Source organism: Pangasianodon hypophthalmus, chromosome 4 (assembly GCF_027358585.1).
Source record: "Pangasianodon hypophthalmus isolate fPanHyp1 chromosome 4, fPanHyp1.pri, whole genome shotgun sequence".
In the NCBI taxonomy this organism is placed as follows: domain Eukaryota; kingdom Metazoa; phylum Chordata; class Actinopteri; order Siluriformes; family Pangasiidae; genus Pangasianodon; species Pangasianodon hypophthalmus.
This window is the reverse complement of record NC_069713.1, coordinates 25,527,858-25,540,585: the sequence shown is the minus strand read 5'-3', so window position 1 is coordinate 25,540,585 and position 12,728 is coordinate 25,527,858. Positions and strand designations below refer to the sequence as shown.

General features: G+C 39.8%; 1 protein-coding gene across 2 annotated transcripts in view; it reads left to right on the top strand.

The window, feature by feature from the left end:
- Window positions 1-4,431, top strand: part of ptch2 (patched 2) — a 28,189-nt gene extending 23,758 nt beyond the window's left edge. For both annotated transcript variants that reach the window (XM_026936660.3, XM_053233496.1), the window contains exons 20-22: window positions 1,064-1,454; window positions 1,561-2,083; window positions 2,236-4,431. In XM_026936660.3, coding sequence (XP_026792461.3) covers window positions 1,064-1,454; window positions 1,561-2,083; window positions 2,236-2,270 — 949 coding nt within the window. In that variant the 3' untranslated portion in view covers window positions 2,271-4,431. The remainder of the gene's footprint in view (window positions 1-1,063; window positions 1,455-1,560; window positions 2,084-2,235) is intronic.
- Window positions 4,432-12,728: the final 8,297 nt, after the last annotated feature.

Genomic DNA, 12,728 nt, shown 5'->3' with positions numbered 1-12,728 from the left:
ATATATATATATATATATATATATAAACTGAAAATTGAATTATTGAATTGAATTGTATTAAAATCATTCAGTTATCGCAAGCCCTAACATTATGCATATCATGATATTTACATTTGCAATATTTTGATAATTCCGATATATTGTGCAGCCCTGCTCACCACCTCCAAACATGCATGCTGCCAGAGTTACTTCCAGGCCATGCAGCTATATGTTTGGCTTAGGAGGACAGTAGATGGTATTTCTGCCAGCTTTAAATTGTCTGTAGAGGAACAACTTTTACTCACTTACCTCCAGGGTTGTTATTTCATGGTTATTTCACTCAAAATAAGAAAACAGTCAGTGCTGAAATTCTGGGACCATTCTGGATTTGGTGACCATTGGTACCATATACTTTAAACCTTGGCTCATGGGCTTATTGTTTTATTGGTTGACCTTGTACTGAGGAGACCTGTGCTAGTGTGGTGTGATTAATTCTAAAGTGAACATAGGAGGAGGAAGGATAAGAGATGGGGAGATATAAGGGTTGTTGGCCTGCCCACCACCATAAATACAGAGTTGCTGTATCTTGCTCAAGGTGAAATGGGATCTCAGTGAGATGGGATATTAAGTTGTTGAGAAGAAAATTACATTAGCAGCAGCAGCTTGGTGGTCATGAAATGGAGGGGGTTAATAAGAGTAGGCTACAAGTGAGAGAGCGAGCTTTTTGGAACGAAGTGAGTGTTTCTGACGTGTAGAATCCGCTCACTAATGTAAACACACTTATTCAGGAAGTGCCAGTGCAGTGGTGATAGATGAGGGTTCCCAGAGGGAGCAAAAGAGAGTGCTTGCGCCAAAGATGGAGCGTAGGAATTTCTCTCCAGCTTTGTCAGTTTGCCAGGAGAGAAGACATGGCAAGAGGAAATGGTGGGAGGAGAAGTTAGACGACAGCAACACAGAACATAGAACCCACTCTTTTCTTTTTTTTTGACAATAGCCACACCATGTCACCTTTAGGTTGCATATGTAAATTTCTGATGTGTGTTTGTTAAGTAAAATGTACATCCCACTTTTGTTTCCTCCAAAGGTACTTTTTTGCAGTGCTGGCCATTTTGACATTGTTGGGAATTCTAAATGGCTTGGTATTGCTGCCTGTTCTGCTATCAATCATGGGCCCTCCAGCCGAAGTCATTCTTGCCAATAATGCCAGCGGTCTCTCCAGTCCCTCATCCGAGCCCGTGCCCAGGATTATGAACAACCATGGCTACTATGCTGGGCACATCCCCAGAGCACCACGACAGGCCTTCACTGAGGTCTCAGACTCTGAGTACTACTCCGAAACAACCAACACGTCTGGGATTGGTGATGAGGACTACAAGCACTGTGACAGAAATGCGTACATAACCACACCTACACTGCCTCCAACTTCCCACATACTGCTGGAGGCCAGCAAGAACCCATCTTTTCCGAAGCTCACAGTAAGTTGATCAACTTTATCCAATATAAGAAAGTGATAACACTGCTGTCTCCAGGTTTTACTGCTTGTTAGTTGTGATCACTAAGCTGATGTCTTGCATTTCCTAGGTGGTAAAGCCTTATAGTGAAATTCCATCTGCAACAAGCCCAAAAGATCCACCCAGTGAGGCAGCCCAGAATGCAGTAAACTCCATCAGTTCACAGGTCACACGGTGGGATGGAAAGCCGGAGTACCAGGGATCTAGGCGAGACCCTTTACCCAATGACAGTGCATACACTCATGGGAGGACTACTCACTGTGGTCCCAGGCTACAGCAAGGCAGAGGGCCACAGCAGAACAGGACTAAAGCTCTGCCCCATGGTGGAAATACACTGCAGCAGCCAAGCAACACTGTCACCATGGTTACGGCCACTGCCTCGGTAACCGTGTCAGTGCACCCCAATCTGCCGGGGTCATATCAGGGTAGCATGCACGAGGTCTTTGAGGATAGCGTGTCAGACTCTTTTGAGAACTCTAAGAGGACTTCACAAACATACGGGAGAGCTAATCAGCCTTCCAAGAGAGACTCTTTGCAACTGCAAGATCTGGAATCCCTAGATAACAACCAGCATCAAGCTAAACAGGGTCTAGGTAAGGTAACTGACCGTTTGCATAACCTTTGCATTTCAACAATATCAAGCCATACTGTATATTTAATCAAGTAAAAGTGATGATGTAGAGTCATAGAAAAAAATGATCAAAGGTTCTAATCGTGTTTTTTCCCCGTTTTGTGTGTGTTGCAGGTGGTACATGGACACAAACAGCCAAAGATTGCTAGACAGCACACATCTTCACCCCCACAATCCCACAAACCCTTTTGTCTGGAATCTATCTATGGCTGTTTTGGGATGTCCCTATGCTCTGTCTTTCTGAACTGTACATAAACCTCACAGATAAGAGGATTTATTTTAAAAGATTAAAATTATACATTTATAAATATATATTTTAATACTAAAAAGAGGGGAAAACTATTTAAAAGAGTACTGTATCACTTGTGTATTCTCTTATGTAAATTCAGATATAAGAGGATTCATAGGCTTTGTTTCCTCTTTTGTAAAGATTAAGAAATGTGTTATATGTAAAAATTCAGAGAAGTTAAATATTAGGTTATTGAAAATGAAAGGTCAGTGTTCTTTTTTGCTGCTATACATCATATATGATGAGACGATTTGCCTTGAAAATGCGCAGTACCCCCTCCTCAATGTAAGCTGTAACATAACATTAACATGTTCTTACACTGCAAATGTCTTCAGCTTGTTCCCAGATTACATTACATTTATATGTATTCATTTGGCAAACACTTCTATTCAATGTGACTTAGAAGAGAGACAGAATCCAATTTGAGCAGTTGAGGCTTAAGGGCCTGCCCAAAGGCCCAGCAGTGGATATCTAGCAGTGTTGGGATTTTAACTCACAACCTTACAGTCCCTGACACAGAACTTTAACCGCTGAGCTACCACTGCACTGTGTTCACTGATGGTGTCTTGTCTTTGATTGCACTGTAACATGTAGAAACTTAAAGAGATATTCCATCCATTTTTCGTCACAAATAATTAATTTCTTTGAAATATTTCTCCCTACCTTTATTTTATTGACAGCAACCACTGTGCCTTTGTTATTTTACATACAATTGGAAACTATATTTTACATTGGTGTAGTTCTCATGAAAAATGACACACTTCCTTCTGTGGTCCTAAATTTGAACCTGAAGGTTCCTCCACCTGTAGTACATTATAGTTCTCACTGTCTCCTCTGTCTGTTGAGGTCAGTAAAACATGCTGTGTTCTTCAGGACTACAAGATCAAATGACATTCACTTCCTAGGTATTTTGGATTCATTTTTGCAGATAATACACTTGAATACTTTAAGGGGCAGCAAGATAGAGATTTTTTTATTTTTTAAATATCATTAGCTATATAGTGAGTTAAGTCTCACATTTGTTCCAATGCTCCTGCTGAAGCTATGAGAGATATAGCAGGTCAGTTATATGGTCAATATTGAATTATTATTTTCCCCAAATGTCACTCAGAAAGGGAATCTTATTTAAGTACAAAGGGAGGTCAGTTTTTTTTTGTTTTTGGCTGCTTTAGAGATAATACATAGTTGAAGTCCTGTGCAATGGTGGATTAGGTCGTTCTGCAGGCTTCTCCAGCTAGGCCAGTGTATCACTCTTAGAGCTCATTCAAGCCAGTATTTCTTCTTTTCTGTCTCTTGGATTTTGAGTTTTTCAATACTGGTCACAACACTGCCAGGTTAAACCCAGGGAAACATTAGATTTAAGTGGCAGCTTTGTTTCTTTGTTGTAATAGAACTAGAAACAGAACAATATGTAGCTACTGAATCTAAAAGACAACAAAAAAACAACATAACACAAAGTCAAGCAAGCGATCCACAGTATACATGTACATGAAGTACATGCATGGTGAGATAGCAGAAAGGAAAGACTAGGGGATGGGGGTCCTGTATTTCTATTTGAAATGTATGTCATGCCATATGAATTATTTATATAAAAAGTTTTATTTTTGTAGTTTGTACAGATGTTAGTCACTAGACTGATGTTATATTTTTAAAGAGTAAATATATTACAAATGCAAATATATATATATAATTATATCTATTTGTTGCTTTTTTGGGGCGGGGGGTGTAAAATTGGTTGGAGTGGAGGTTTTCAGTTTTTTTATTTGCTGTTAGATGAGAAGAAATTCTGTTTGGAAAATGAAGGATGGGTTTGTGGTTGTCGCTGTCCACCTTGTGTAGATGTCCTTGCCTTTCTTCTTCATCTAAAGATTTGAACAATATCTATTTGTTGTCTAAAACACTGACTTCAGAAATCCATGTGCAAGAAAAAAAAAAAACACACAACCTTTGTGTGATCATCATTCCCCTTCACCCTTAATAAGATTTCAACTAACAAAATAAATGTTAAAAATCAACTTGAATGTGGTTCTGTTTTCTTTTCTTTCTTCTTTCTTTGTTTTTTTTTTAAAGACCTCGTTATCTGTTATAAGATGCATGTCACTGAAATAGAAGCACATTAAAATCTTACCCACGAGTGATATTCAGTACAGTACCGAGGTACCTCTCCTTTCGGGGCTCAACAGGATGTGTGTGTGTGTGTGCTTGGCAGGGCTGAGGTGTTAGGTGATTTGAGGGAACAAGCTGCTCAGGTGCAGTGGGGGAGGGGAGGGTGTAACAACCCGGCTTCACATTTCCTGCTTGATTGTTATGAGTCCTGAGGCGAGAGTCCCGTGTGCACTGAGCCCACCTATGCAGATGAAAGGCGTGCACTGTAAATTCCTCCACCTCCCACAACACTGCCTCACATGTCTGAATCTGATATATCTCTGGCTTTTCAAGTTACTGTCATAGTTCTGCAGTTTGTATGCTCCAAATTACATCATATGCTTTGGCATAAATTTAAGGGGATCGTAAGCTACGTTCTCTTGTGGTACGAAGTCATTTCCTCAGCACAGTGGGAAAAATTACAGAAGTTTTTTTTTCCCCCAAACATCAGACAGCTTATAAAAAAGCAACATTTTTGAGCCTATTTCTTTAAGCAACCAAAAGGTTCACAAGAGGTCCAGAGGATGTGTTTAAGTTTGGGCTTGACAACACAGGTAGTGAAACTAAGTATCTACCTTTAGACCTCTTTATACCACAGTGCTGTTCAATGCTTGATTCTGATTGGTTAGAAGGTGGTCAGAATTTCCTGTAACAGTACGGTTCTGACAGTATTTCCAGCTCCAAAGTTGACATTAATACACCCGGATTAAACAGATTAAAGCACTGATATGGTGTGATCTGTGCGGGTATGTTTATTTAGCATTTTTGAAAGGACTCGCCACCGTCCGCTTTGTAACAGCCTGAGGTGAAGTAATCTCAGGGGTTTTTTAGACACGGGAAAGCCTTCAGGACAGAGGACTTTGTGGTTTCTCAGGAACATGACAGGCTGAATTTGTTTGCTTTATTAACTTCAAGAGAGAGAAAAAAGAGAAAATGGTGGGAGAATGTTTATAGCTATTATAATGTAAGTGATAACAGGAACTAACTTGTTTCGTGGATGTTCCACAACATTAAATGGAACTATAACGAATAAAAAGTACAACATCATTATTTAAGTCATTAAAAAAAATCATTTTCCTTTTTTAAGATTTTTGTTTTTACATTTATGAGAATTATTTATTTGTTTATTCAAATATTCACTTTTATGAGAAATTGATATGTACAAATTACAAAATTATATTTAAAATTTCAAATCGACACTGCCTGTAGAAGGGGCTTCAAGAATATCTTATATGTAAAAGAACTCTACAGAAATATTTTATTGTAGGTAGTCCAGGCATAACAGTATCAAGAAAGAACCATTTTTTTTTCATGAAAGCTCTGTATATATTTATAGTAAATTATTCTTTTATATCAAAAGTTAACTTTTCTGTGTAATTGATAGATGCTGTTTGTCTCATCAAAATTTAAGTTAAAGCACTGTGAAAAAGATGGAACTCAAGAGTCCTGTATATTTTTTCCCTGTGCCTTTGAACCCCAGAGATAGCATTCTTGATATTTCCCTGGTGACTGTGACATGAAATACGGCTTCGGCTATAGGCTTCATGAGAATCACCCTTATCAGGCAAGATTAGGGTTGAGATTGGAAAAGACAGGAAGTGAGCATAGCAGAAGTGTGGGTGTCAGTCTGAGGAAGATGAGTGAGTTTGTTTGTGTGTGTGTGTGTGTGTGTGTGTGTGTGTATAAACTGGGCTGGTGGAAATGTTTAGAAAAAAGACTGTTGGAAAATAGAGCATGGCATCTGGCACCCAATGAAAGATGCTCTAAATAGCCTAAATGCACAGGCAGCTGGCATCCTTAACTGATCACTGCATGTAGGTGGCAAGAATCAGGGGCAAAGCAAGTGCTAAAGAAAGAGGTGTGTGTGGCAGGGGGAGGAAGACAAAATCAGTACAAGATCAAAAGAGTCAACACATGATCTGTTGGGCTTCTTGGGTGGTCAACAAGATGAGTGGCTACAGTTGCTTAAATTCAGTTGGGTGGATTAGTAAAAAGGGCATGTGTGTATCTTTTATAGACTGGCAATGATTTTTATGTCTTATGTTGACTGAGGAAAAAGAGATCACAGTTTTATGCATTGTTTTCCTCGCTGACCGAGTGAGAAGTTTTTATAGTTAGTCCATGGAGCATTTCTTTTCTTCATGAAAGTTTTATTGGGCAGCCTACATGTTATAGGGTTATAGTATTTCTGCAATGTGCTCTTTTTGGACAATATTACCGATCTTCGCAAGACCAAAAAAACGAAGCCGAAGTGGATATCCGACAATTGTATAATGAAATGCAGTCTTCAGAAAAATGCCTAAAGTCTGAATCTGTGCAAATGAACACAGCGATGATGGAATAGTCTTCTCTGAGTTGCATATTTCAGCTCTGAGCTATACATCCAAGGCTCCTAATCACAATCAATCCCACAATCAATATTTATGCAACTTGCTTCAAACTAACAAATGTGTTTGCAATCTCTCATCTCTTCTCCTCTAGAGCGGGAACAATATGAATTCGCAGACAGGCCCCTTGCCGCGTAAACATGTTTAAATAAACAGGAACCCACGGAATGCCTGTTTAATTGATTCATTCTGGCCCTGTGTTGTTTGCAGAAGGGCCCAAATGTGCGCTTGTAATGCAAACCCAGTGTTTAGAAGTGGTATGCTTGGTTAAGACAATAATGGCTCGAATGCCAGTCATGTCGGGGTTCTGCTTTGGACCTTTCCATGGGCTGCTGCCTACAAATTGTGCACCACAGCAGCTCACTGCACATAGCAGAGTCTCAGTTCTAAAACGAAACGGGTAATAATCATAAGGTGGTGTGCACTGTATGGCACTCTGGTTTAAAAGTCTTTTTTTTCTCCAGATTATAATTAAACACATGCAAGTGGTAATAAAACGTAATGAAGGGAGAGAGGAGACTGGCAAAGCTGTTTCATGTGGCCAGGCGCAACATGTTGAGGGGCGTTGAGAGCGGGGCCACATGTGTCCTCGGGTGCTCTGGGTTTCAGTTTCTGCCCATATATGGCTGCTGGAAGCCGTGTACAAATGCAGACGCAGGACTGTGATGTTAGCCCAAGTTGTATGCTACAATATGGAGGTGCTGTGACAATGGAAATGGGAAGAGTTTTGTCTCATGACCAGTAGAGGGAAGAAACAGTATTGCAGACTGGTACTGATTTCAGACCCTGATCACTGCAGTTATTTAGCAGTCCTGCAAAACAGGCCGTGCTGGAATAAAATGGTGTATAATGACAATTAACCACCAGGTGGTGCTATTCAGGCTAAAAATAAGTCAACTCAGTTATCAGTGATGAGTGTCATTACACACAGTCAGCACCAGTTATTAATAAAAATTAGCAATGAAAATGTTTTTGTGGTTCACTAGCTTTATCTCATACTGAAAGTATGAGTGAATAAAAACACTTCTATAAAAAAAAAAAAATTATAAATTCCTGAGTTGACACCAAATTCCACTAGTCATTCATCAACATGGGGAAGATTAAAGAATACACAAATCAAATGAGATAAAAGTGTTGTCCTTCATAAATCAGACATTGACTACAAACAATAGCACAGGCCTGAAAATGCCCCATCCACTGTTGGAGCAATAAGTAAATTTATAAAACATTTGCAGCTGTAATGAACCTGCCTGGTTTTGTTCCTTACACAGCAAGGAGGATGGTTAGAGTGGCAAATATTTATTTCCCCAGGGATCACAGTTGGAGATTTGCAGAAGCTAGCAGCATTTTGAGGTCACCAAGTCTCCAAATCTATAATTAAACACAAACTCCATGCCAAAAATCTATTTGGAAGGCGTGCCAAAAGAAAGCCTTTTCTTTCATCTAACCACAAACGTAAGTGACTGGAGCTCACTAGACACTACTGCAACTGATTAGAACCAGGTTCTACGCTCAGATTAGACAAAAACAGGAAAAAAAAGGGGAGTCCACAACAGAGGATGTAGGACCATGGAGGATCTGGAGAGACTGAGGAGTGTCTTATATTGCTTGCTCTTTTTTCTCATCAAGCATTATAGGAGATGACCCAGTGCTGCTATGTTGGCAAAGTACCAAATTCATGGGTGCCACTAATTCTTACACATGGTTTTGTTAGGCATTAGGCTTTAACATTAGGTATTTCAATAACACCTTTGTATCCTATCCTCTACATTCATCTCATCAACCATCAAACACTTTAAAACACACTTACTGAACACCTTACTGAAAACTGATTAGTGACTCTTTTTAAAGCACATTTGTCTCATACGTTTAAGGCATGCTGAATCTGTATGACTGGGACTTACATGAAACAGGAAGTGACCCAATATTCAAAACACAATGGCTTTCATCACCAAAATCCATCACCCTTGCAGAATAAGTTAAACACCCCTTTTTCCAGACATGTGGATATACTGTATATGTGTGTGTCCTGATCAACCTTCGGCTGACACACTAAGGGTCCAGTGGGCCTCTCGTCTGAACATTGGGGGTTCAGGTCCTGTCCAAGAAGACACAGATGGATTTCCTATTAACCACTTTTAAGATACATTGAGGGAATGCCCTTTGAAATGGAGCAAGCCACATTTTTGTCTTGCTTTTGAGCATGACAAGTAGAATGAGCAAAAAAGTAAGCATGGACATCCTATGCACTGACTTGGTGAATAAAAATGAAGAATCCCATGGCTCAACGTACCTAGCCCATGCCAGGCCAAATAAAGGCAGTCTGCGTCAGAAGTCCTACAAATAGCAATGAAAACTGGCCATTCATTTGTCTGTTTAATAAACCGCTGCCTCGGTGAGTAGCTGTGGTTGCACACCTGTGTTGACAAGTGTGCTGTCCATTCGGGGTTTTAGAAATGGTCATAAACAGTGCTGCCCGACAGGCAGGAGTGCTGCCAATGCCTGCTGCATATCAACCGCCTGTAACACCCAACACTGCCAAATGTGGGGCGCACCCCATTCCTTCACACAAAACAGCTCAAAAGAGAATACAGTAGATGAATTCATTCACACTAAAAGCATTTTACACTCAGATATATGAATGTGGTAGGCTGCCTGTGGAAAAGAAGCAAACTAAATATTTGCAAAATATTTCTGCCTGTGGTAGCTATCTGCACTTTTCAGGCTGAAGTTTTGCCCTGTTTCAGTTCCTTTCATGTTAAGGCCAAGTAATCAAGGGCTGTATGATGCTGGTTACATTTTTCAGGTGCGCCAGGAGTTAAAAATAATAATAATAATATACATACATACATACACACACACATATATACATATATAGTGAATATGATTCCCCAGAATCCTTGGATTTAAACAGTTTGACTGCCCCCTAATGGCTAGAGAAGCATGTTACATACTTGGAAATTCATTAAATTCTTGAAACATGATGTCATATTTGTCATATTTTCATCAGCTTAGTTAGATGACCAACCCAAAATCAACACTAGGTATTTGAATAACACCTTTATATCCTATCCTCTACATTCATCTCATCAAACATCGAACACTTTAAAACACACTTACTGAACACCTTATCAAAGCACTTTTCATAACCCATACTCAGGTACAGTAAATTGGAAAAAGAACAGTATTCTGCCAGACCTTCTGCTCACACTTTAATTCACTCTTTTTTCCATATACGTTGACATAAAGAGCAAGGAATTAGGCATGATTTAAGTACATGTTTAGTTTGCGTAAAGCATCCGGATAATCTGAGGTAGTCCCCACAACTTTTTGATATGCCTAGTTTTACCCCATCACATTTTGAAAGTGTAGTCTGTTAAAGGTATTTTACATAAAAGTGCGTGGCAATAACTGATCCAAACACTATAAAAATACCCCTTTCACACTGTTTCTTATGGGGGTGTCTGTAATAACTCTCCCATAAGATAAAATCTAAATCTAAATATCAATATAAAAAATACACACAGCACAAGTGAGGTTCTAGCAAATTTCATTTCCTGCAAAGTAGGATGCTTGTGTCTCACACACGGCAATATGATCACTTTATTACATCAAGAGTTTATTTATAGAAAGTTACAATTTTGATATTGAGGCATATGCGTGAGGGTTTATCCCACTGTTCGAATCAAACTTTTTACATTTTCTGTAAACGTATGCCCTGTCTTCATGGGCAAGATCAGGATTGTGTCAGTCAGTAATAAAATGTCAGTCAGTGGAACGGACTGAAAAATATATCACATCAGATCCAATACTGATAAAGTGTATCAGGTCAGTATCAGCCCCAATACCAGCACAAGCAGTGAACCGGTAGGTCCCTAGAAAAATATATTGTTTCACTGTATCATGTCATGTTGAATGAAAGCCAACTCTCACTGTGCCCATGTGTGATATTCCATGAACGCTGTATGTATAGGTGATTAAATTATCCAATTATTAGCCAACCAAGCAGCGCAATGCATAAAATCATGCAGATACAGTTCAAGAGCTTCAGGTAATGTTCACATCAAACATCAGAATGGAGAAAAGTGTGATCACAGTGACTTGCTCTCCGCAGTTGTAGCCCATCAGCCTCAAGGTTCAACCTGTTGTGCATTCTGGGATGCTTTTCTGCTCACCACGGTTGTAAAGAGTGGTTATTTGAGTTACCATAGTTAAGTTACCTTCCTGTCAGCTGGAACCAGTCTCATTAACAAGGTGTTTCAGCCTGCAGAACTGCTGCTTGCTGGATTTTTTTTTCCCCACACCATTTTGCATCAAACTCGTAAGACTGTTGTGTGTGAATATCCCAGGAGATGAGCAGCTTCTGAAATACTCAAATCAGCCCATCTGGCACTAACAACGATGAAATTATGTTTTTTTTTCTTCATTCTGATGTTTGAAGTGAACATTACCTGAAACTTTGACCTGTATATGCATGATTTTATGGATTATGCTGCTGCCACATGAGATTGAATAATTGAATGAATGAGCATGTTGTACAGGTGTTCTTATTAAAATAGCCAGTAAGTGTATATTATAGTGTTGCTCCAACCAAGTACAGTGAGCAGTAATTTGCATACCCCTGAGCCCCTGTGGCATCCTCATTATTTCAGTGTTGTCGCTGTTTTGCTAGATTACGCATTATGTTACTGCAAGATTGTGTGGCGAGTTTGTCTATGCGCGTATGTATTATACCGTCACACTGTTGTACGTTCCTTTGTGTCCACTGTGTTTTTCATTGTGAGATTCACCACCATTGCCATTTTTTCCCTCATCTAGTCAGCTTTGTGACTATCCACCAAGCCAGTGTCTGCGCAATAACTGTCTGTTGCCAATTAAAAACCAAGTGCATTATTTTAACAATGCTTCCTGGTCAAGCTCCTTTGTAGTCGATGCCAAATCTATGTGGTGGAATTAAGTGTTTCCAGAGACAGAGGACATTTTGAAGAGTCCTTCATCAGCTGTGTAAGCAAAGTGGTTCAGAGGAGGTGAAACCTGGTTATGTATACAGCTTTTATATACTATATGGTACCACAGCACATCCGCCCTTGTTTCTGTTGTCATTTTTGAGGCTTGTGAATTCATTGGGTTAAAGTGCATCTAGGTGAGGCAAAGCAAAATTTACTACCTAGTTTACGTTCTTTCCCATTCAAGTGTGGCAAGTTTTATTCGTGTCCTGTCTGACTGCTCCTTTATAAACACACTGGATTGCTTCATGCACGTGAATCAGTTTTCGCGAATCGATTCACTTAAAAAGAGTCATTCAGGAATCGTCCATCACTATTGAACAGAGAGGCAAAGTCAAATAGTGCAGGAAAGAAGAAGGCGATGGAGGGGGAAAGGGAACGTGCACAAAGAAGAAAAGAAAACAGAGGTTGCTGTGCTTGGTCGGACTCGCTGGGTGGTTCTGTCTGTTTATTTAGTCTGTGAAGGTGATGGGAACCGAGCGGCGGCCGCTGCCAGTTCTCTCTGAGCCGAGAAAAATATTCATGTGGACAGACGGAATCCAGGGAGAGAGCAGAGAGTCAAACAGAGCTGGGGGCCAACAGACACACGAATGCTCCGGGCTCACATGAAACACATTACTAGGGCGAGAAAATGCTAGTGAACTTCCCTATGCCTTAGTTAAAAGAGTAGGAAACGCAGGTCCTTTTTATTGTCAGATTGGGCATCTAGGACACAGGACTGATTAGCAGAACCATGATCCAGTTAGAGAGGTCATGGAAAATATGACTTTATATATAATA